General features: G+C 43.0%; 1 protein-coding gene across 1 annotated transcript in view; it reads right to left on the bottom strand.

The window, feature by feature from the left end:
* LOC115105178 (progressive ankylosis protein homolog) overlaps window positions 1-24,146 on the bottom strand; it is a 34,180-nt gene extending 10,034 nt beyond the window's left edge. The window contains exons 1-6 of the mRNA XM_029626871.2: window positions 23,499-24,146; window positions 15,293-15,509; window positions 14,911-15,029; window positions 12,970-13,053; window positions 12,618-12,788; window positions 6,214-6,348 (exon numbers count right to left, since the gene is read on the bottom strand). Coding sequence (XP_029482731.1) covers window positions 6,214-6,348; window positions 12,618-12,788; window positions 12,970-13,053; window positions 14,911-15,029; window positions 15,293-15,509; window positions 23,499-23,594 — 822 coding nt within the window. The 5' untranslated portion in view covers window positions 23,595-24,146. The remainder of the gene's footprint in view (window positions 1-6,213; window positions 6,349-12,617; window positions 12,789-12,969; window positions 13,054-14,910; window positions 15,030-15,292; window positions 15,510-23,498) is intronic.
* Window positions 24,147-25,384: the final 1,238 nt, after the last annotated feature.

Here is a 25,384-nt window from a genome sequence, read left to right on the forward strand (position 1 = left end):
AGTTCTCATTTATAACTGCGACCTGGCCAAGATACAGCAAAGCAGTGCGACAAAAACAACAGAGTTACACATGGGATAAACAAACGTACAGTCAATAACGCAATAGAAAAAGTCTATGTACAGTGTGTGCAAATTAAGTAAGATTAGGGAGGTTAGGCAATAAATAGACCATAGAGGCAAAATAATTACAATTTAGCATTAACACTGGAGTGATAGATGTGCAGATGATGATGCGCAAGTTGAGATACTGGGGTGCAAAAGAGCAAAAAAATAAATAATATGGGGATGAGGTAGTTGGGTGTGCCATTTACAGATGACCTGTGTACAGGTACAGTGATCGGTAAGCTGCTCTGACAGCTGATGCTTAAAGTTAGAGGGAGATAAGTCTCCAGCTTCAATGATTTTTGCAATTCGTTCCAGTCATTGGCAGCAGAGAACTAGAAGGAAAGGTGGCCAACAGTGTTGGCTTTGGGGATCATTAGTGAAATACACCTGCTGGAGCATGTGCTATGGTTGGTGTTGCTATGGTGACCAGTGAGCTGAGATAAGGTGGGGCTTTACCTAGCAGAGACTTATAGATGACCTGGAGTCAGTGGGTTTGGCAACAAATATGTAGTGAGGGCCAGCCAAAGAGCATACAGGTCACAGTGGTGGGTTGTATATGGGGCTTTGGTGACAAAACGGATGGCACTGTGATAGATTATATCCAATTTGCTGAGTAGAGTGTTGGAGGCTATTTTGTAAATGACACTGCCGAAGTCAAGGATCGGTAGGATAGTCAGTTTTACGAGGGTATGTGTAAAGGATGCTTTGTCGCGAAATAGGAAGCCGATTCTAGATTTAATTTTGGATTGGAGATGCTTAATGTGAGTCTGGAAGGAGAGTTTACAGTCTAACCAGACACCTAGGTCTTTGTAGTTGTTAACATATTATAAATCAGAAACATCCAGAGTAGTGATGTTAGTCGAGTGGGCAGGTAGCAATCGGTTGAAGAGCATGCATTTAGTTTAAATAGCATTTAAAAGCAGTTGGAGGCCACGGAAGGAGTGTTGTATGGCATTGAAGCTCATTTGGAGGTTTGTTAACACAGTGTCCAAAGAAGGGCCAGATGTATACAGAATGGTGTCGTCTGCATAGATGTGGATCAGAGAATCGCCAGCAGCAAGACCGACATCATTGATAAATACAGAGAAAAGAGTCGGCCTGAGAATTGAACCCTGTGGCACCCCCATAGAGACTGCAAGAGGTCTGGACAACAGGCCGTCCGATTTGACACACTGAACTCTATCTGAGAAGTAGTTGGTGAACCAGGTGAGGCAGTCATTTGAGAAACCAAGGCTATCGAGTCTGCCGATAAGAATGCGGTGATTGACAGAGTCGAAAGCCTTGGCCAGGTCGATGAACACGGGCTGCACTGTACTGTATTTTATCAATGGCGGTTATGATATCGTTTAGGAGATGCGTGCACCCATGACCAGCTGGGACACCAGATTGCATAGTGGGAATCGAAATAGTCGGGGATATGTTTGTTAACTTGGCTTTTGAAGATTTTAGAAAGGCAGGGCAGGATGGATATAGGTCTATAACAGTTTGAGTCTTGAGTGTCTCCCCCTTTGAAAAGGGGGATGTCTGTGGCAGCTTTCCAAACTTTGGGGATCTCAGACGATACGAAAGAGGTTGAACAAGATAGTAATAGGAGTTGTATGGATCTGGGGGGGGCTTGGGAAAGCTGTTGGACGGGGTAGGGGTAGCCAGGTGGAAAGCATGGCCAGCCGTAGAAAAAAGCTTATTGAAATCATTGCTTATCGCAGATTTATCAGTGGTGACAGTGTTTCCTAGCCTCAGTGTAGTGGGCAGCTAGGGGGTAGTGCTCTTGTTCTCCATGGACTGCAGTGTCCCAAAACCTTTTGGAATTAGTGCCTCAGGTTGCAGATTTCTGTTTGAAAAAGCTAGCCTTAGCTTTCCTAACTAACTACCCAATAATAAAACATTTACATAAGTATTCAGACACTTTACTCAGTACTTTGTTGAAGTACCTTTTGCAGCAATTACAGCCTCGAGTTTTCTTGGGTATGACGCTACAAGCTTGGCACAACTGTATTTGGGGAGTTTCTCCCATTCTTCTTTGCGGATCCTCTCAAGCTCTGTCAGGTTGAATGGGGAGCGTCGCTGCACAGCTATTTTGGTGCCAGGTTTCCTCCAGACGTGACGTTTGGCATTCAGGCCAAAGATTTCCATCTTGGTTTTGATCAGACCAGATAATCAGAGTCTTTAGGTGCCTTTTGGCAAACTCCAAGCCGGCTGTCTTTGCCTTTTTACTGAGGAGTGGCTTCAGTCTGGCCACTCTACCACAAAGGCCTGATTGGTGGAGTGCTGCAGAGATGGTTTTCCTTTAGGAAGGTTCTCCTATCTCCACAGAGGAACTCTAGAGCTCTGTCAGAGTGACCATTAGGTTCTTGGTCACCTCCCTGAACAAGGCCTTTCTCCCCCGATTGCTCAGTTTGGCCGGGCGGCCAACTCTAGGAAGTCTTGGTGGCTCCACGATTCTCATTGCACTCTATACTTCTCTGTAAACTGGTCATCTCTGTAAACCCGTTGCAAGACCCACTGGTTGATGCTTATTTATAAAACCCTCTTAGGCCTTCACGCCCCCCTATCTGAGATACCTACTGCAGCTCTCATTCTCCCCATACAACACCCATTCTGCCAGTCACATTCTGTTAAATGATCCATAAAGCACACACATCCCTGGGTCGCTCCTCTTTTCAGTTCGCTGCAGCTAACGACTGGAACGAGCTGCAACAAACACTAAAACTGGACAGTTCTCAATCTCTTCATTCAAAGACTCAAATCATGGACACTCACTGACAGTTGTGGCTGCTTTGTATGATGTGTTGTTGTCTCTTTGACCTTTGTGCTGACCTTTGTGCTGTTGTCTGTGCCCAATAATGTTTGTACCATGTTTTGTGCTGCTACCATGTTGTGTTGCTACCATGCTGTGTTGTCATGTGTTGCTGCCTTGCTATGTTGTCGTCTTAGGCCTCTCTTTATGCAGTGTTGTCTCTCTTGTTGTGAAGTGCGTTTTGTCCTTTATTTATGTTTAATCCCAGGCCCCCGTCCCCGCAGGAGACCTTTTAGTAGGCCGTCATTGTAAATAAGAATTTGTTCTTTAACTGACTTGCCTAGTTAAATAAAAAGGTTTCAACTTTTTATACATTAGCAAAAATAATCAAAAAAGGTGCTTTCGCTTTGTTATTACGGGGTAGTTTTGTGTAGATTGCTCAGGATTTTTATAATTTTTTAATCCATTTTAGAATAAGGCTGTAACATAACAAAATGTGTTAAAAGTCAAGGGGTCTGAATACTTTCCGAAGGCACAGTACATAGAGTGCCTTAAAGTATTCACAGGCAAAATCCTAAAGGAAAACCTGTCTGCTTTCAAACAGACATTGGGAGACAACTGTTCCTTTCAGCAGGACAGTCTAAAACAGAAGGCCAAATATACACTGGATTTGATAAACAACCAACTTTTTAAAATAATAATGTGCAAAGCTCTTAAAGACATACCCAGAAACACTCACAGCTGCAATTGCTGCCATAGGTGATTCTAACATGCATTGACTCAGGGGTGTGAACACTAAACTTGCAAAAATGTCTAAAAACATGTTTTCACTTTGTCATTATGGCAACTTATGTGAGCAGTAGAGCAGAGTATGTCGTGAGTGTGAAAGTGTGTGTGGCATCAGTATGCATGTGTGCCAGTGTACTGTATGTGTGTGTTGGGGTGTAAGTATGTGTGAGTAGAGTCAAAGCAAGAGAGTTAATACAAATAAATTAAAGGGTCAATGCATGTAGCCCAGCTAGCCATTCATTACTACTTGGCTGTCTTGTTTAGAAGTCTTATTGCTTCGGGGTAGAAGCTGTTCAGGGTCCTATTAGTTCCAGATTTGGTGCACTTGGTACCACTTGCCACGCGGTAGCAGAGAGAACAGCCTCTCCTTCAACGTCAGCAAGACAAATGAGCTGATCGTGGACTACAGGAAACGACCCAGTGTATCACTGGGGCCGAGCTCCTTGCTTTCCAGGACCTCTATACCAGGCAGTGTCAGAGGAAGGCCCAATACATACACTGTTCTCTCTGCTACCACACGGCAAGCAGTACTAATGTACCAAGTCCGGAACCTGAACAGCATCTACCCCCAAGCCATAAGACTGCTAAATAGTTCATTAAATAGTTAAACCAAATAGCTACCCAGACTATCTGCATTCACCCTTTTGACTCATCACATATGCTGCTGCTACTGTTTAATCAATCACTTTATTCCTAGTTATATGTACATACACTACATGACCAAAAGCATGTGGACGCCTGCTTGTCTAACATCTCATTCCAAAATCATGGGCATTAATATGCCGTTGGTCCCCCCTTTGCTGCTATAACAGCTCCACTCTTCAGGGAAGGCTTTCCACTAGATGTTGGAACATTGCTGCAAGGACCTGCTTTCATTCAGCCATAAGAACATTAGTGAGGTCGGGCACTGATGTTGGGAAATTAGGCCTGGCTTGCAGTCTGCGTTCCAATTCATCCCAAAGGTGCTCAAATGGGGTTGAGGTCAGGGCTCTGTGCAGGCCAGTCAAGTTCTTCCACACCAATCTCTACAAACCATTTCTGCATGGACCTCACTTTGTGTACGGGGCATTGTCCTGCAGAAACAGGAAAGGGCTTTCCCCAAACTGTTGCCACAGCGTTAGAAGCACAGAATCATCTAGAATGTCATTGTATGCTGGGTATTTAGACTTCACGTCACTGGAACGAAGGGGCCTAGCCCGAACCATGAATAACAGCCCCAGACCATTATCCCTCCACCAAAGTTACAGTTGTCACTATGCATTGGGGCATGTAGAGTTCTCCTGGCATCCGCAAAACCCATATTTGTACGTCGGACTGCCAGATGGTGAAGTGTGATTCATCACTCCAGAGAACATGTTTCTACAGCTCCAGAGTCCAATGGTGGCGAGCTTTACACCACTCCAGCCGATGCTTGGCATTGCACATAGTGAACTTACGCTTGTGTGCGGCTGCTCGGCCATGGAAACCCATTTCATGAAACTCCCGACAAACAGTTCTTGTGCTGACTTTGCTTCCAGAGGCAGTTTGGAACTCGGTAGTGAGTGTTGCAACCGAGGACAGACGATTTTTACGTGCTACAGCAATCGGCGGTCCCGTTCTGTGAGCTTGTTTGGCTTACCATTTCGCAGCTGAGCCGCTGTTGCTCCTAGACGTTTCCACTTCACAATAACAGCACTTACAGTTGACCGGGGCAGCTCTAACGGGGCAGACATTTGATGAACTGAATTGTTGGAAAGGTGGCATCCTATAACAGTGCCACATTGAACGTCACTGAGCTCTTCTGTACTCTCTACTGCCTATATTTGTCTATGGATATTGCATGGGTGTGTGCTAAATGTTATACACCTGTCAGTAACGGGTGTGGCTGAAATAGCCAAATCCACTAATTTGAAGGGGTGTCCACATACACTATATATACAAAAATAACTACCTTAATTACCTCGTACCCCTGCACATCGAGTCGGTACTGGTAGCCCTTTTATATAGCAAAGTTATCGTTAACTTTTTTATTATTACAAAATGTTCTCTCTCTATTGTTGGGAAGGACCCATAAGTAAGCATTTCACAGTTAGTCTACACCTGTTGTTTACAAATCAAGTGAAAAATCCAATTTGATTTGAACAGTCTATGGCTCGGGTAGCTGGAGTCGGACAATTGTTGGGGCCTTCCCCTGACACCACCTGGTATGGGGGTCCTGGACAAGTGCCTCAGGCTAACTTTTCCTTCATTTTGATACAAATGAAAAAGTGGCATTGACTTGCACATTTTTCATGCATTGTCTCAATGAAGAGTTCAGTGTTCGACTAGCCACGTGCGACATGTACACAGGCCTGCTAGAGTTAGCATCAGGCAGACAAGCAATATCCACTGTCATAGTACAGATCAAGCCTGAGCTGGAATGCGAAGCTAACAGAAGCTGGTTAGCTTTAGAAAACTCAGAGTAGATCTATCTTGATTTGTAGTATACCCATTATACCCCTCAGGTAAAGGCCATTGCGGTTGGAAGCTTCCCAATTACAGTGAGTGGGACTGAACTAAATGGGATATTATTGGGGAGTGGACTGAGTAGGCTTCAAACTCACCTCAGTAGCTACGCTGCTGCCATGGAGGTCCCGGGACACGAAGAGGTTGACGATGGGCCTGCTGATCCGCTGGGTAGCCAGGATGAGGGCCAGAGGCCACCAGAAACTCAACATCTTCCCGATGGTGACATCTCCCTGCAAAGAAGCAAAATGGGAGGGGGGAAAACAAGGATAAGTTCAATCTGGGTGCCTTAGAGTTGTAGCTGTAGCTCCTTGCCATTCGTGAGAGCAGTAGTAATTGATTACGAGATAAAATAGGGGCCATTGACCTATTTGTCCTGGTTAATTTTGGGACATGGGCTACTATCTAGGTAGTCTGCAAGTACACCAAAGCCAGTTTTAGAAGACCAAGATTAACAATAGAACCGCCATAGGACAACGGCAACCGATGTTTGATTTTGTAAATGTAAAGAAATAAACAAATAAGCCACCCAAAAAAAGCAACATCCTGCTCCTTACCCGACTTTTCCTACATATATAGTACCAGTCAAAAGTTTGGACACACCTACTCATTCAAGTGTTTATTTGCTACAATATAGGATAATAGTGAATATATCACAACTATGAAATAACACATGGAATCATGTAGTAACCAAAAAAGTCTGATGGGTGACAATATTATCAATTATAAACTGCGTGGTTAGAGCCCTGAATGCTGATTGGCAGACAGCTGTGGTATTCCAGACCGTATACCTAGGGTATGACAAAACATTCATTTTTATTGCTCTAATTATGTTGATAACCAGTTTATAATAGCAATAAGGCACCTTGGGGGTTTTCGGTATAGGGCTATGTCCAGGTACACCGCGATGCCAAAGAGCCCTTATACCACCCCCTCGTGCCTTATTGCTTAATTATACAACAGATGGGTTTAATCCTGGACACTGATTGGTTAAAACCACATTCAGACGGTGTCTATTCCACAAGTTACCACCGGCTAAATCTATGACGTTGAAATGCTTATTTACTGTTTCACCTGACTGCGCAATCTAGTCTCAGCTCAGCCAGGCTATTTCTATTCTAGATATACACTTTAAAAAGCAACTAGACATTATGTCCCATTTCTTTAAGACTAGCATTTTGGTTTTCAACAGCAGAGATTTGTAATAACTTTGCTGTCCGGCTCTCCAACAATTGCAACATTGTTTCAATATTGAAATTCGATCTCCAGCTGTCCTATGCTAATGAACGTGTCGGGACGAGACAGTCAGGCAGCTAGTCGAAATCATGAATCAGCATCATTTGTATGGATATATACAAAAAAATGTCAATAGAAAAACACTAAATGTTTTCAGCTTCAGTTTGAAGTGATTGTGTTAGCAGTGTAGATGGCTAGCTCTTCTGAACAGTGGCCTGGCGCGAGAACAAAATGTTCTACCCCAGGCAACAACAAAAAAATCACACATCATTAACTCATTGTTATGGATGTATCCCCCCCAAAAACAGCTTAAACAAATGCAAATGCAGCTACTTTGTTGTTATTCTTGTTGCACTGTTTGACATGATTGTGTTAGCCAAAATTGGCTAGCTTAGCAAGCAAGGGATAAAAACGTTGCCAGCCATCATGGCAACGGAACATTTAGAACAAATGACTGACTCCCATCCATATTATTAAAAGTAATAATGCCCTCGAAGCAGGTGTTTAGAGGATATTGGCACGAAAAACACCCGTGCCAATATATTCTCCAACACTGGCTTCTCGGGTATTATCACTTAATTGTCCAATTGTACATGAAGAGATGGGTGCAGCTTGTCATTGACAGAAGCAGGGAAAGGGGCACCACTTTTTCAAATCCTCCTCCAGAGTCACATGTAGGTACAACATTTTGAAATATAGTATCAGAAAACAGCAGAGTCTGCTGTTTCTAAGACACTGACCTTTGTCAAATAACAAAAAATTCAAGAGGTGAGCTCTATTTCAAAATATGACTTTTTCCAAGGATAACCACGCTGTCCATGCGTTCAGCACATGAGCACTCAAGGGATCATTGCTCAGGCTACTAAGTAAAGTACTAACGTAATGCAACTTAAAATATGCCATTCTGTTCTTTTGAAATACATTTTCTTATTTCCATAATGTTTAAGACCTGCCAAAACTAAAATTTCTGTGGTGGTTTTAATGGTTTCCATATATAGCCTACAGTAAAAACTAATGAAATGGCTCTGGATAAGAGCGTCTGCTAAATGACTTAAATGTTAAATGTTAAATGCTATTATATTATTTGAAATACGTTTTTTTCGTATAATAATGTTACCTAAGACCTTCATAGACACACCCAGATTATTATTATTCCGATAGCATATATGGAATTTATTTATTTGACTGTTAGAATATTGATGCAGTCTTTCTCCTAAACCACAGGTGTCAAACTCATTCCACAGAGGGCCGAGAGGATGCAGGTTCTCTCCTCCCTTGTATTTGGATGAATTAAGGTCACTAGTTAGCAACGAACCCACACCTGGATTGTTTATGACTTAATTGAAAGGACAAACCTGACACTAGGTCCTCCATGGAATGTGTTTGGCACCCCTGGCCTAAATCATTGCAGCCACTCAATTGTTTTTAAATGTATATTAATTAGTTTAAAAAAAAAATGTTTTGGTGATGGTAAAAAGTTTCCAGTAAAAAAACAGATATAAACTATGTAGAAAAGATAATGGAGCTGTATATAAAATAAAAACTAGACAGTGAGGGAGAATCTGAAATTAAAAAACATTTCACGGCATTGCCCAATTGATAATGGTATAATGTTTGAGTCACTCAGCTTAAGAACCCTCTAGTGACTCCCCATCCCGCATGCGGGAGTGTAATCATCGTCTGACACTAATTAGCATAACGCAACGGACATAAATATCCCTAGAAAATATTCCTATTCATGAAAATCACAAATGAAATATATTGAGACACAGCTTAGCCTTTTGTTAATCACCCTGTCATCTCAGATTTTCAAAATATGCTTTACAGCCAAAGCTAGACAAGCATTTGTGTAAGTTTATCGATAGCCTAGCATAGCATTTTGTCCAGCTAGCAGCAGGTAACTTGGTCACGGAAATCAGAAAAGCAATCAAATTAAATCGTTTACCTTTGATGATGGGCTTGACAATCTGGACCCTCTATTTCTGAAACTATCCGCCGCCATTGTCGCAACCCCTATTACCAGCCTGTTCAACCTCTATTTCATATCGTCCGAGATCCCCAAGGATTGGAAAGCTGCCGCAGTCATCCCCCTCTTCAAAGGGGGAGACACCCTGGACCCAAACTGTTACAGACCTATATCCATCCTGCCCTGCCTATCTAAGGTCTTCGAAAGCCAAGTCAACAAACAGGTCACTGACCATCTCGAATCCCACCGTACCTTCTCCGCTGTGCAATCTGGTTTCCGAGCCGGTCACGGGTGCACCTCAGCCACACTCAAGGTACTAAACGATATCATAACCGCCATCGATAAAAGACAGTACTGTGCAGCCGTCTTCATCGACCTTGCCAAGGCTTTCGACTCTGTCAATCACCATATTCTTATCGGCAGACTCAGTAGCCTCGGTTTTTCGGATGACTGCCTTGCCTGGTTCACCAATTACTTTGCAGACAGAGTTCAGTGTGTCAAATCGGAGGGCATGCTGTCCGGTCCTCTGGCAGTCTCTATGGGGATGCCACAGGGTTCAATTCTCGGGCCGACTCTTTTCTCTGTATATATCAATGATGTTGCTCTTGCTGCGGGCGATTCCCTGATCCACCTCTACGCAGACGACACCATTCTGTATACTTCCGGCCCGTCCTTGGACACTGTGCTATCTAACCTCCAAACGAGCTTCAATGCCATACAACACTCCTTCCGTGGCCTCCAACTGCTCTTAAACGCTGGTAAAACCAAATGCATGCTTTTCAACCGATCGCTGCCTGCACCCGCATGCCCGACTAGCATCACCACCCTGGATGGTTCCGACCTTGAATATGTGGACATCTATAAGTACCTAGGTGTCTGGCTAGACTGCAAACTCTCCTTCCAGACTCATATCAAACATCTCCAATCGAAAATCAAATCAAGAGTCGGCATTCTATTCCACAACAAAGCCTCCTTCACTCACGCCGCCAAGCTTACCCTAGTAAAACTGACTATCCTACCGATCCTGTCATCTACAAAATGGCTTCCAACACTCTACTCAGCAAACTGGATGCAGTCTATCACAGTGCCATCCGTTTTGTCACTAAAGCACCTTATACCACCCACCACTGTGACTTGTATGCTCTAGTCGGCTGGCCCTCGCTACATATTCGTCGCCAGACCCACTGGCTCCAGGTCATCTACAAGTCCATGCTAGGTAAAGCTCCGCCTTATCTCAGTTCACTGGTCACGATGGCAACACCCATCCGTAGCACGCGCTCCAGCAGGTGTATCTCATTGATCATCCCTAAAGCCAACACCTCATTCGGCCGCCTTTTGTTCCAGTACTCTGCTGCCTCTGTGACTGGAACGAATTGCAAAAATCGCTGAAGTTGGAGACTTATCTCCCTCACCAACTTCAAACATCAGCTATCTGAGCAGCTAACCGATCGCTGCAGCTGTACATAGTCTATTGGTAAATAGCCCACCCATTTTCACCTACCTCACCCCCATACTGTTTTATTTATTTACTTTTCTGCTCTTTTGCACACCAATATCTCTACCTGTACATGACCATCTGATCATTTATCACTCCAGTGTTAATCTGCAAAATTGTAATTATTCGCCTACCTCATGCCTTTTGCACACATTGTATATAGACTCCCCTTTTTTTCTACTGTGTTATTGACTTGTTAATTGTTTACTCCATGTGTAACTCTGTGTTGTCTGTTCACACTGCTATGCTTTATCTTGGCCAGGTCGCAGTTGCAAATGAGAACTTGTTCTCAACTAGCCTACCTGGTTAAATAAAGGTGAAATAAAAAATAAAAATAAAATAAAATGAGCTTCGGATGTTTTCACTCACGAGACTCCCAGTTAGATAGCAAATGTTCCTTTTTTCCAAAAATATTATTTTTGTAGGCGAAATAGCTCCGTTTGTTCTTCACGTTTGGCTGAGAAATCGCCCGGAAATTGCAGTCACGAAAACGGCGAAAAATATTCCAAATTAGCTCCATAATATCGACAGAAACATGGCAAACGTTGTTTATAATCAATCCTCAAGGTGTTTTTCAAATATCTATTTGATAATATATCCATCGGGACAATTCGTTTTTCAGTAGGACCGATTGGAGTAATGGCTACCTCTGTATTTTACGTGAGAATCTCTCTGGCAGCATCAGGTGACCACTTGCGCAATGTAGCCGCTTACGGGTATTCTTCAACGTAAATGCGTAAAACTATGTCACAATGCTGTAGACACCTTCGGGAATACGGAGAAAGAGTAATCTGGTTGATAGCCCATTCACTGCTCAATAGGGACTCATTGGAACGCAGCGCTTTCAAAACATGGGGCACTTCCGGATTAGATTTTTCTCAGGCTTTCGCCTGCAACATCAGTTCTGTTATACTCAGACAATATTTTTACAGTTTTGGAAACTTTAGTGTGTTTTCTTTCCTAAGCTGTCAATTATATGCATATTCTAGCATCTTTTCCTGACAAAATATCCCATTTACTACAGGAACGTTGTTTTTCCAAAAATTAAAATACTGTCCCCTAGTCACAACAGGTTTTAACAACACGGCATAAACCATGGTAAAGTTTGTAGAATTGCAGAAATTTTGCTTTAAATTTGCACATTTTCTCTCAGACACATGGTAAAATGTGTAGAATTGCAGGAAATTAGGTTTTAAACCACCATTTTTTCTCAGTCCCATCGCAATGTAGAATTATAGGAAACTAGCTTTAATTTTTCTTTTTACGTCTCTCCGCCCCATGTCAAAATGTGTACAATTGCAGGGAATTAAGCTTTAAAACAACATTTTGTCTCTGCGGCCAAGAGGGTCTCTAAGATTTTCTGACAAAGACTGAGCCACGGCCACCAATTTAGCAGTTTCTAAGCTAATTTCCTACAATTCTACGCATTTTGACATGGAAAAAGTGTTGTTCTTATGCTCAAACATCGCAAAATCAAGTGGACCCCTGATTGTCTAGCTTTTATTTTGGTCACTATAGGTTCTAAAAGATTATAGGCTATTAAAAAATATATAGGTGCAGTTTTTTTTCTACAAACATTCTATTTGGTTTTAGTCATTAAGCGTACACTGAAAGCATTTCTTTCCCATTCCCTCAAATGTATTTTCATGCAATGCACCACAAACGTCTCGGCTGCGACCCCGTTTGGGAACCACTGCTGCAGCGGATACTTATCGCCTGAAAGGCCCAGCGGTTCTAGTGTTAAATAAACAACACGTTGAACTCTTAAAAAAGGTCCCAGTTGGGTGACGAAGGAAACAGCGTACCCCTACGTCAACGCCACTGGAGTCCGGGATGTTGTCGTGAATGTTGTAGTAGTAGCCCAGGCCCACGATGACGAAGCGCACCAGGGCTCCCATGTACAGGGCGAGGATGGGGATGAGAAGGGGCTCCACACACGGCAGGTTACTATGTGTCAGAACGGACACAAACACAATCTGCCACAGAGAGGGGGCACAGTCAGAAACACTCAGGACCACATCACACTCACAACTTATCAGAGCAGGGCATACTGCCAAGTCCACTTTTGAGGGGAATTGCATTTTTGTTTTGGCTACAAGAACCCATCTTCACTGTAATGGGGATTAGTGAACAACAAGGAAGCAATCTGTTGAGTACCTGGGTGATGACATCAGAGATGGAGGCAGAGCCTACAATGACACTGTATTTGTGCTTGAGGAGGATTCCAGCATGTATCCAAGACTAAAAAACAAAAATGAACAAGGAGACAATTGTTGCTTCTCCACCCAATAATTTTAGCCTACCAAGTTATTTTCTGTAAAAATAAAAAGCAACCCAAAGGCTCACATTGAAATGTGTCAATATGCGGTAGTTGAAATACAGGGACAGGAGTGCGTACGTTTTAAGATCAGCATGATGTCAAGGCGATTATACATACATTTGAGGTGTTAAACTTCTTTCTGCCATGATTATGGCTCTCTGGCTAGCCATGCTTTGGTTCATGAAAGAGCTGGTCTGCATCCTAAATGGCACCCTATTCACTACATAACGCACTACTTTTGAACATGGCCCATAGGGATCTGGTTCAAAGTAGTGCACTACAGTGCATTTGCAAAGTATTCAGACCCCTTCACTTTTCCACATTTTCAACCTTATTCTAAAATGGATTCAATTGTTTTTTCCCCCCACTCAATACCCCCATAATGACAAATATAGCAAATCTCACATTTACTTAAGTATTCAGACCCTTTGCTCAGTACTTTGTAGAAGGACCTTTGGCAGAGATTACAGCCTCGAGTCGTCTTGGGTATGAAACTACAAGCTTGGCACACCTGTATTTGGAGAGTTCCTCCCATTCTTCTCTGCAGATCCTCTCAAGCCCTGTCAGGTTGGATGGGGAACATCGCTGCACAGATACTTTCAGGTCCCTCCAGAGATGTTTGATTGGGTTCAAGTCCGGACTCTGGCTGGGCCACTCACAGGACATTCAGAGACTTGTCCCGAAGCCACTCCTGCATTGTCTGGGCTGTGTGTTTAGCATTGTTGTCCTGTTGGATGGTGAACCTTCACCCTAGTCTAGCAGGTTTTCGTCAAGGATCTCTGTACTTTTTCCCGTTCATTTGTCCCTTGATCCTGACTAGTCTCCCAGTCCCTGCCACTAAAAAAAACATCCCCACAGCATGATGCTGCCATCACCATGCCTCACCGTAGGGATAGTGCCAGGATTCCTCCAGGCGTGTCACTTGGCATTCAGGCCAAAGAGTTCAATCATGGTTTCATGAGACCAGAGAATCTTGTTTTCATGGTCTTAGTCCTTTAGGTGCCTTTTGGCAAACTCCAAGCGGGATGTCATGTGCTTTTTACTGAGGCTTGGCTTCCGTCTGGTCACACTACCATAGAGGCCTGATTGGTGGAGTGCTGCAGAGATGGTTGTCCTTCTGGAAGGTTCTCCCATCTCAACAGAGGAACTCTAGAGCTCTGTCAGAATTACCATCATCGGGTCACCTCCCTGACCAAGGCCCTTCTTCCCCGATTGCTCAGTTTGGCCGGGCGGCCAGCTCTAGGAAGAGTCTTGGTGATTCCAAAATTCTTCCATTTAAGAATGATGAGGCCACTGTTCTTGGGGACCTTCAATGCTGCAGACATTTTTCGGTACCCTTCTCCAGATCTGTGCTCGACACAATCCTGTCTCGGAGCTCTACGGACAATTCCTTTGACCTCATGGCTTGGTTTTTGCTTTGGCATCCACTGTCAACTGTGCGACCTTATATAGACAGGTGTGTGCCTTTCCAAATCATGTCCAATCAATGATCAATGGAAACAGGATGCACCCGAGCTCAATTTCGAGTCTCATAGCAAAGGGTCTGAATACTTCTATAAATAAGGTATTACAGTGTTTTGGGGGTCATTATGCGGTATTGTCTGTAGATTGATGAGGAAAAAGATTTTTAATCAATATTACAATACGGCTGTAACGTAACAAAATGTGGAAAAAGGGAAGGGGTCTGAATCCTTAACGAATACACTGTATATAGTGAATAGGGTGATATTTGGGACGCAGACCCTGAAATCAAGCTGTATACTCTCCTCGGTACTCACCATGGCGTCCAGCAGTGGGAAAGTTGCCAGGTAGAGGAAAGCCCTCCTGGTCTTGTTGCCCACGGAGTCGTCCACATGATGCAGCTTATTGATAATGTAGTAGCCTAGGTCTGTCTGGGCTAGAGAGGGGAGAGAAGCAGAATACTGTAAGGACTGAGGAGATGGCACCACTAACTCGATTTTAAACTTTTGAGATGATAAAACACTAGTGGGTTGGCCTCTTCATTTAAAAAATAAAACAGAAAAGCTGAACTTAAAAGCAGTTTACAACTGACATATCACTGGATTTAAAATCACTTGGAATTAATAAGAATAAATACTAGTAGTTAGTTACTATTAAAATGTCATGGTTTGGGACAAAACAACCATGTTTAATCCTCACCGATGAGAACATGAATGATGAATGCCATAGAGCCTGCTACCGCCATGCACAGCACAGCACAGCCCCGGTCCCTCTTGCTGTTGACAAACACCAGGCCCACGTTCTTGAAATCACTCATGGGCCCAGTAAAGAACTTCATTAGCGAATAGGCCAGCCCATAGCTGGCAAGCATCTCAACCGCATCCTCTTTAAAGCCTGCTAAACCCCGGTTTAGAGCCTGCCAAGGACCAAAAGGCCAAGGGAATGGGTGGGAAAGAGTGAGAACGTATTAGCCCCAAGGTTCAGCATCATACAACCATCATTCATACCAGTATGCATTAGCCTGAGGGGTATACTACAAATCAGGTTTAAGGAGTTAAGGAGTTAGCGAGGTAACTTTGGTCAATTGAACAAATTCGTATTAACAATGACGGCCTAACCCTGCCAACACTGGGCCAATTGTGCGCCTGCCTATGGGACTCCCAATCACGGCCAGATGTGATGCAGCCTGGATATTTTCCCACATGTTAATGCCTCTATTAAAAAACGCCAAGATAGTGACATTTCTCCATTTCTATTTTAGATTTAAGATTATAATATTGTTGTGACTATGTTAGTGTTTATTGACCTATTGATGAACTGCTGTGACAGTAAATGGCTAGCTACCTGATATATCCTAGCTCCCTAGTTAACCATTGGTAATCTGAGCATCGTAGATCATTTCTGAAGAGGTGTCCTTTCAGAATGAGTGGTGCTGAGGCTACTGGTGTTGCTATTGTCTGTGGTGGCATGGAAAGGGGGATCAGAGAAGGACATTCAACAGTGACAATGAAGAGGTAGCGAGCTGGGTGAGAGATTCAGATTAAGAGCCAAAGGCCTGAGGCTACAGAGATGAATCACAAATGACTGGCCAGGCCACCACACACACCTGCAGGATACTCCTCTCCCAGCCCTCTTCCCCTGGCAGCCACGTACTCACTCACATAACACAAATTTAGGGAAGATCTAGGGCTGTATTCACAAAGTGTTTCAGAGTATCATTGCTGATCAGGTCCATCTTGTCCATGTAAATCAGAAGATGCAGCTGCTATTTCAGCACTGTAATGGCGACAAAGCACTGGAAGACGACTTCAGGTGCACTAGAGTGCTTTAGACAAATTCACTCTGAGGTGGTTTAAAGTAAACTGCATTCAAATGTTTACTTTTCCTGTGGGAAACGTCATGAAACAAGGGTTGCGCGAGTGGAAATTTGAAACGGAATTTATGGAACTCCCTCGTGTGCTTCTGTTATGGGGAAAAATTCCACAATGAAACTGACATTAAACGTAAAGAATGATACATTTGCATCTGTTGGCCATCAAGTAGGCTGTTAATTGCAATGCCATTGCAGGCTACTGTAGCCTACCATTTGATACAATAAACTTTTAACTCGCTCACACACACACCTTTTTCAGGACCCTGTCTTTCAAAGATCATTTGTAAAACTCCAAATAATTTCATAGAGCTTTATTGTAGAGTTTAAACACTGTTTCCCATACTTGTTCAATGAACCATAAACAATTAAATGAACATGCACATGTGGAACGGTCGTTAAGACACTAACAGCTTACAGGCGGTAGGCAATTAAGGTCACAGTTATGAAAACTGAGGACACTAGAGGCCTTTCTACTGACTCTGAAAAACACCAAAAGAAAGATGTCCAGGGTCCCTGCTCATCTGCGTGAACGTGCCTTAGGCATGCTGCAAGGAGGCATCAGGACTGCAGATGTGGCCAGGGCAATAAATTGCAATGCCTGTACTGTGAGATGCCTAAGACAGTGCTACAGGGAGACAGGACGGACAGCTGATCATCCTCGCAGTGGCAGACCACATGTAACACCTGCACAGGATCGGTACATCCGAACATCACACCTGCGGGACAGGTACAAGATGGCAAAAACTGCCCGAGTTGCACCAGGAACGCACAATCCCTCCATCAGTGCTCAGACTGTCTGCAATAGGCTGAGAGAGGCTGGACTGAGGGCTTGTAGGCCTGTTGTAAAGGCAGGTCCTCACCAGACATCACCGGCGACAACGTCGCCTATGGGCACAAACCCACTGTTGCTGGACCATACAGGACTGACAAAAAGTGCTCTTCACTGATGAGTTGCGGTTTTGTCTCACCAGGGGTGATGGTCGGATTCGCATTTATCATCGAAGGAATGAGCATTACACCGAGGCCTGTACTCTGGAGCGGGATCGATTTGGAGGTGGACAATCAGTCATGGTCTGGGGTGGTGTGTCACAGCATCATCGGACTGAGCTTGTTGTCATTGCAGGCAATCTCAAAGCTGTGCATTACAGGGAAGACATCCTCCTCCCTCATGTGGTACTCTTCCTGCAGGCTCATCCTGACATGACCCTCCAGCATGACAATGCCACCAGCCATAATGCTCGTTCTGTGCGTGATTTCTAGTGTTCTGCCATGGCCAGCGAAGAGCCCGGAACTCAATCCCATTGAGCACGTCTGGGACATGTTGGATTGGAGGGTGAGGGCTAGAGCCATTCCCCCCAGAAATGTCTGGGAACTTGCAGGTGCCTTGGTGGAAGAATGGGATAACATCTCACAGCAAGAACTGGCAAATCTGGTGCAGTCCATGAGGAGATGCACTGCAGTACTTAATGCAGCTGGTGGCCACACCAGATACTGACTTACTTTTGATTTTGACCCCCGTTTGTTCAGGGACACATTATTCCACTTCTGTTAGTCACGTCTGTGGAACTTGTTCAGTTTATGTCTCAGTTGTTGAATCTTATGTTCATACAAATATTTACACATGCTAAGCTTGCTGAAAAGAAACGCAGTTGACGGTGAGACGTTTCTTTTTTTGCTGTGATAACTATATAGCAAAATTACCCTTTACCAGTTAAATTTCTGAAATATTGTAACAAAATCTGCATAGGAGACAATATACATGTGCCTATACATAATGGATGCATGTGGAAATATGTAAAACCCCATAGAAATAGAAAGAATAGAACAGGCGTCCCCATTAAAGATAATGATGACAATGGGTGGACTGGCAGAAATTGCAAATGTACCCATAGTAGCAAAGCAGGATGTAAAAGCAGGATGTGTACCCATCAATCTGTTTCCGTGATTAGTTTAATAAACTTAATTGACAATACAAAAAAATAAATTCCATGAGCAACTTAAGTTAGCATAATTTTAATTAATATTCTACATTACCAGGCAGTCATTGCGAGTGTACCCATGAGTTTACCAGTCAGGTTCCAAACTCAAAGCCCATTAAACTCATTCTATTTCTATGCTAAAAACACTTTATACCCTGTCGTGATCCTGAAAAACGGAATTAGTCATTCAGGCGAATTAGACATTATTTCCATTTAGCTTTGCCTCCAGAGAGCATCCGCAGCTGCCACTTTCCATAGAAGGGAGCTTGGTACGATTCATAGCTGCTCACACGGCCATTACGCATGCATAATCCTAACCTCTTCCGAGACGCACGCTTGGACTCCTACTGCCCACTAGGACTAGGCAAAAATACCAGCTAGTATGAGTCTCTCATCTGTCATATGACTGGGACTGCTGTGGGTCACTGGTGTGGGGCTATAATATTCATAAGATCTCCACTGAAATGGGCTTTAGTTCTGTGTGCCTTATGGCCTTCTCAAAGCCACAAAGATGCACAAATAGGTCAATACATCTACTAATAATTAAAATCAGTCACCACTCATTCAACAAAAAGCTACTCTTCTTTCCATGTTATAGTGGACATCTGTTGCTCACTGTCCTAGATCCATGCAAGGGCTTTTTAGTTTACATTCACTGTTCTAGATATCACAGTGGAGCTTGCCAGCTTGAAGTCCTAAAACCCAGAAATTAGTTACCTCTGGTTTGTTAAGCTATCCCTATTTGTGAAAAAGAATGAGAAAAGAATAGGGTTTTGGGATAAACGCCAAAAATAAGGTCAGAGGTTAACAGACGCTTAAGATATCTTCTACGTATTGTTCTATGAGATAATCAGTCAGTTAACATTACCTTTATGAATTATGAAGCCTTTATAGATTATGCATATACCGTGCATTCATAAAGTACTCAGACCCCTTAACCTTTTCCACATTTTCTTACGTTACAGCTTCATTCTAAAATTGATTTAAATTAAAAAATGTCATCAATCTATACACAGTACCACATAATGACAAAAACAGATTTAGATTTTTTTGCCAATTTACTAAAAATAAAAACAAATACCATATTTTAAAAAGTATTCAGACCCTTTGATATGAGACTCGAAATTGAGCTCTGGTGCATCCTGTTTCCATTGATCAAGTTGTAAAAACATTTCAAGGATGATTGGAGTCCACCTGGGGTAAATTCAATTGATTGGACATGATTTGGAAAGGCATACATACACCTGTCTATATAAAAGGTCCCACCAGTTGACAGTGCATGTCAGAGCAAAAACTAAGCAATGAGGTTGAAGGAATTTTCCGTAGAGCTCCGAAACAGGATTGTGTCGAGGCACAGATCTGGGGAAGGGTACAAAAAATGTCTGCAGCACTGAAGGTCCCCAAGAACAGTGGCCTCCATCATTCTTAAATGGAACCACCATGACTCTTCCTAGAGCTGGCAGCCCGGCTAAACTGAGCAATCGGAGGAGAGGGGCCTTGGTCAGGGAGGTGACCAAGAACCCGATGGTCACTCTGACAGAGCTCCTATGTGGAGATAGGAGAACCTTCCAGAAGGACAAGCATCTCTGCAGCACTCCCCCAATCAGGCCTTTATGGTAGAGTGGCCAGACAGAAGCCACTCCTCAGTAAAAGGCACATGAGTCAGCTTGGAGTTTCCCAAAAGGCATCTGAAGGACTCTCAGACCATGAGAAACAAGATTGAACTCTTTGGCCTGAATGCCAAGTCCTGAGGAAATCTAGCATCATCCCTATGGTGAAGTATGGTGGTGGCAGCATCATGCTGTGGGGATGTTTTTCCAATGGCAGGGACTCCGGATCGGTGGAAAGATTAACAGAGCAAAGTACAGAGAGATCCTTGATGAAAACATGCTCCAGAGCGCTCTGGACCTCCGGCTGGGGCGAAGGTTCACCTTCCAACAGGGCAACGGCCCTAAGCACACAGCCAAGACAATGCAGGAATGGCTTCCGGACAAATCTCTGAATGTCCTTGAGTGGCCCAGCCAGAGTCCGGACTAGAACCCGATCGAACATCTCTGGAGAGACCTGTGCAGCGACACTCAGATGTGTTAAGTCAAGAAGGGGAGACACAAATACAAAATGACATCTATCTAATCTGGAGGAGGAAATCCAAAATCAAACTTTCAACAGGCACTGACCCAACAATGATAAAGAGTGAATATGCACACACTCAGCCAATTCTCTCCACTGGTGTCATTAAGATTATTATTAACTATTCTGTTCACTAAATTTAGTTGAACTATGATATATTAGTATTTTCATTGTCTTCTCTTTACAGCAGTAAACTATTTGCTTTCCAAACTGTTTTCCAGCAATTATGTTTTGAAATATTGCAATATGCCTGGTAGTGATGGGGGATCAATAGTTCCATCGCGGGACATTATTTTTGACGATCGTATCATTTTGACCATTTTTATTTTCATTTTTTTTAATTTTTTTATTGTGCTAGTTTGCTGTACCGGCACCAAAACTCCATAGCCTTTTCTCCATTTTATTTTTTAAATAATGAGTTAATTAGATTTCGAACTCTTTCTCATGGCTCGTCCCTCTGCAGCAGACATGGTGAGCAATATGTTTGGCAAATCAAATCGCAATAAATAAATAAAATCACAATATCGATTCCCAAAATAATACTGAGAATAGCAATACATATCGCAACGGAACCTAAGTATCGTGATAACATCGTATTGTGAGGTCCCTGGCAATTCACAGCACTAAGGCCTGGCTGTGCCTCTACTTTTCACTGACAGTCGCAACTCAAAAATCATATAGGCTATTTGGTATTTGCCACCAAAGCTCTACAGTGGGACCATTTTATTAGCATATGCGCCTAAATATTTTGCTGTGCGACCTGGAATTTGAATTTAGGAACACCAGTGCACCTACAACATTTAAGATTCTAGCTTTATTTCTTCATACACCACATGGCCAAAGTCATGGGCATTACTATGGAGTTGGTCCCCCTTTGCTGCTGTAACAGCTCCACTCTTCAGGGAAGGCTTTCCACTAGATGTTGGAACATTGCTGCAGGGACTTGCTTCCATTCAGTCATAAGAGCATTAGTGAGGTCGGGCACTGATGGTGGACAATTAGGCCTGGCTCACAGTCGGCGTTCCAATTCATCCCAAGGGTGTTCAATGGGGTTGAGGTCAGGGCTCTGTGCAGGCCAGTCAAGTTCTTCCACACCTATCTCTACAAACTGAGGAGTATTTGTCTGTAATAAAGCCCTTTTGTGGAGAAAAACACATTCTGATTGATGTGAAATCCCTAGATTTGGGCCAAATTAATTTGTTTCAATTGACTGATTTCCTTATATGAACTGTAACTCAGTAAAATCGTTGAAATTGTTGCATGTTGCATTTAGTTATGTATAGTTTTCATTGGGAAGGCAGATAAATCGTTTTTATCAAAAGCAATCCCTTTTGCATGAGAAAACACAGAATCCTAGTAATTGCTACACATGCTTAATTACGTCAATTTTGTTTTGAGCCGACTTCGCGGGGCACCTGACTCACGTCCGGGAGGGAGCCAGGTTCCAAATAGAATGCATTCAACTTTCATCCGAAACAAAACACCTACACGGGCACCCGGGCGGGATTAATCGACTGTGTGTCCCCCTAACTTTGCCAACAGACAAAACACTGAATGGATCAGTGGTTCACCAATCAGGGCCTCACAAGGAGTGATGTGTAATGAAAACATTTGTTGAGGGGGAGAAAGCAACATTCCCATGAAACACGTCTATAACAATAATATCAATTATATTCTGAGAATATAGCAACCATGTTCTGTGGGAAGTAATGGAATATTCTCCCAACCCTCAGAAAACAGGACACATGAATGTTCCTGTAAAGGAAAATATGCTTACTTTCCTTATGAAACACAATTTTCCACCGCCATGCAGAGTGGTTTAACATTAATCCCGGATGTTGTATATATGTTCAACCAATCAGGTTGAACCTACCAGACCATGGGCTATGTTTATTTTATGCCTGATGCTGTGGCAGCATTGCATTGGTGGAAACCAAGACTACTCTCAGGGCAGGCCTGGTTGTGGCAAGAAATGTTGGCGTCATGTCTGGGACTATTTTAGCTAACCCGTTTCCTAACCTTAACCTAAATCTCCTAACACTTTAAAAACAAAAAATTCTCACCCACCAAGCACGTTTTTGTATGGAGGTCAATGCTGTGTCGAATTTGGTCCCCGCCAAAAAATGTATGGCTTATATACTATGTATTTAATTGAATATAAATGTCCTAATGCATACGTTGTTAGGAGTACTGATATAAGTAGGCCACGCAACTTTGCGGGGGGAAAAAACACTTATCTGAGTTGTATTGAGATGACTAAGCATATTCATGTTATGAGGCTAGTATGGTTGCATTTCTCCATTGAATACATGCGGTTGAAATCAACAACCCTCATCGAATATTCAAAAAACTATTCAAATAATGAGATGTATCCACCAATCCAAAGAAAGTATTAGGCGGGATTAGCATTTTGTCACTAGCATGGTAGTGGAAAACTGTGTTTCATAAAGTAAGCATATTTTTCCCGCCATCTATCCATTCAATAAAGTTGAGGAAATCGACGCCTATGCAGCCTGAATGGAGAATATGTCAGGTACGAACCAGTCCACAAGTGATGCAAATGTATTGCTGGCTCCATAATTGATTTGGACGGTAAAATGACCCGTCTCAATATCGCCATCTGTCGGCGTTTAAATTATACACGTGCCTGTAATGAATTGATCAAATTCTTGAATTGTAGGCCACTACTAGTGGTGGTCTGATGGATAGATACAACATTCTGTACCACGTTGAATGCTTAGTTCATGTCAAATCAAGCAAGCGATAGAAGTTATCCGGACCGTGTTTTGACAGAGCCTGACATCTAGCTAATTGTTGACGTTCAATCCGTCACTCTTGCCTCAACCCCCAATGTTGGCTACCGACTAGCACATATCCTATGCAAATATCGCTGTCTCATGTCATTTTGATGCCGCCGACCTACCTGTTCACCGAGGTCGATGGCCACATTGGTAATAGCCATAGGCACCAGAAAGCTGATGAGAGGCCAATATGGAATGAGAGATGGAAATTCCAACATAGTATAGCAGGGGTGACAGAACCAGGGGCATCTGCTTCAGTCGTGATTCTTTAAAATATTACGTTAAATCGGTAGAATAGATTGTAGGTAGGCACTTCACGTTAAATAAATGTCAATTCAACTGACAATCAAAGTCAGAATGCTCCCCGCATCGCTGGATCCAAGGAATACGCTTCGGTGTGCAGAGGAGGCGAAGGTCAGAAGAATTATTGCAGATGGGCGTTTCTCCATCGCTCGACAACGTTGGAGAAAATGACAGCAAGCTGCATTAAAAAAATTTGACCTAGAGAATCCAGCGAGAACCTCGGCTTGTATCAAAACAATGAAGGAATACCAGAAAGCTTTGCTCTCGTAGCATACGATTCTGAGCGTTCAACAGCAAGCCATCCCCGCCTTGCCTGAAACCAAACCACACACGTGGGTCGGCACCAAATTTAAACTTCCTCCACCTACTCTCGACGTCATGAATTATACGTAGACAAATCAAATTGTAATGGTCGTGTACACATATTTAGCAGATGTATATAGCTGGTGCAGCGAAATGCTTATGTTTCTAGCTGCAACAGTATACTTAAGTTGCGTGCGCAAACTCAGTCTGGCTATCTACGCCGATTTCAGAGCGCAGAATAACTGATTCATTTACGAACGCGAAACAGCCTCTGAATATGGCCAGTGTCAGTAAAAGGGGGGGGATACTTACATTGTTACCATTGTTACCAGCAGCACAGTTACAGTCAGTAACGCTCTATTTAACATGAAAACAGCCTAACCAGCTCTGTTAGAGCGAGTAAAATGGTCAGAGTTCTCTTATTTGTGTCTTGACGGATCAACCCTACTCCTCGGTCGGAGCGTCCAGTGTGCGCTCTGAACGCTCAGAGGTAACGAACGACACAGAGCGCGTTCTGACTCACTGGAGTGGAGGCAATTTAAGAATACAGCCTTATTAAACAATAAGGCACAAGAGGTAGCGCTGTAACAGGTAAATAAATTACATTGTTCTCCCCGACGCGATACAATGCCTTATTGCTTTAATAAAAACGTACTTTTACCAACATAATTTAATTGTCATTAAAGCTTTATTTTGGTAAATCAATTAATACAATGTAATTCTTCCACTCGAATATTTAGTCTGGACAAAAATCTGGTTAGTTATTTTGGTCATGTTGCTCATTATTTTGCATAGTTGCTATGCAGAAGGTCTGGTCGTCCGTTCTTAACAACATAGACTACCCATTTACATTTGACTGTATTCAAGATACAGTACTGACTCGCGTACCTTATTGATTTTATAAAACGGTTACTGTTACCAACATAACATTGCATAGTTGCAATGCAGATGGATGGTGGTCCGTTGTAAACAAAATGTTTGCTATGCAGGATGGATAATGTTCTTGTCACCTGCTAGCTAACCAACTTCAGATAAATCTGTCACGCCAAACATTGAACCTGGAATGACACATTTACCACATTTTCGTTAGAGTTTTTTTTCATCCCTATTGGCATTTACTTCGATTTGTCCATGATAATGACGTTGATGCGTGATTTCGCCGAGCTCAGAAAAAAAGTTGTCTCATCTCGTCTGGGCACCGTTCACTCTATGTATGGTACTACAGAGATTGAAATAAAAAAGTTAAACATTGTTTCCGAGATTGGACAGGCGCTGTACCAAACTAAATGCTAGGCTGGAAGCAAGGGGAAATAATGCGCAAATTGAGATTAAATACAAGAGATGATTCGGACATGAACATGATATTCTTATGGCGGTGGAGTGATTATTTTCAGATGGAACT

Source organism: Oncorhynchus nerka, linkage group LG22 (assembly GCF_034236695.1).
Source record: "Oncorhynchus nerka isolate Pitt River linkage group LG22, Oner_Uvic_2.0, whole genome shotgun sequence".
Lineage (NCBI taxonomy): Eukaryota > Metazoa > Chordata > Actinopteri > Salmoniformes > Salmonidae > Oncorhynchus > Oncorhynchus nerka.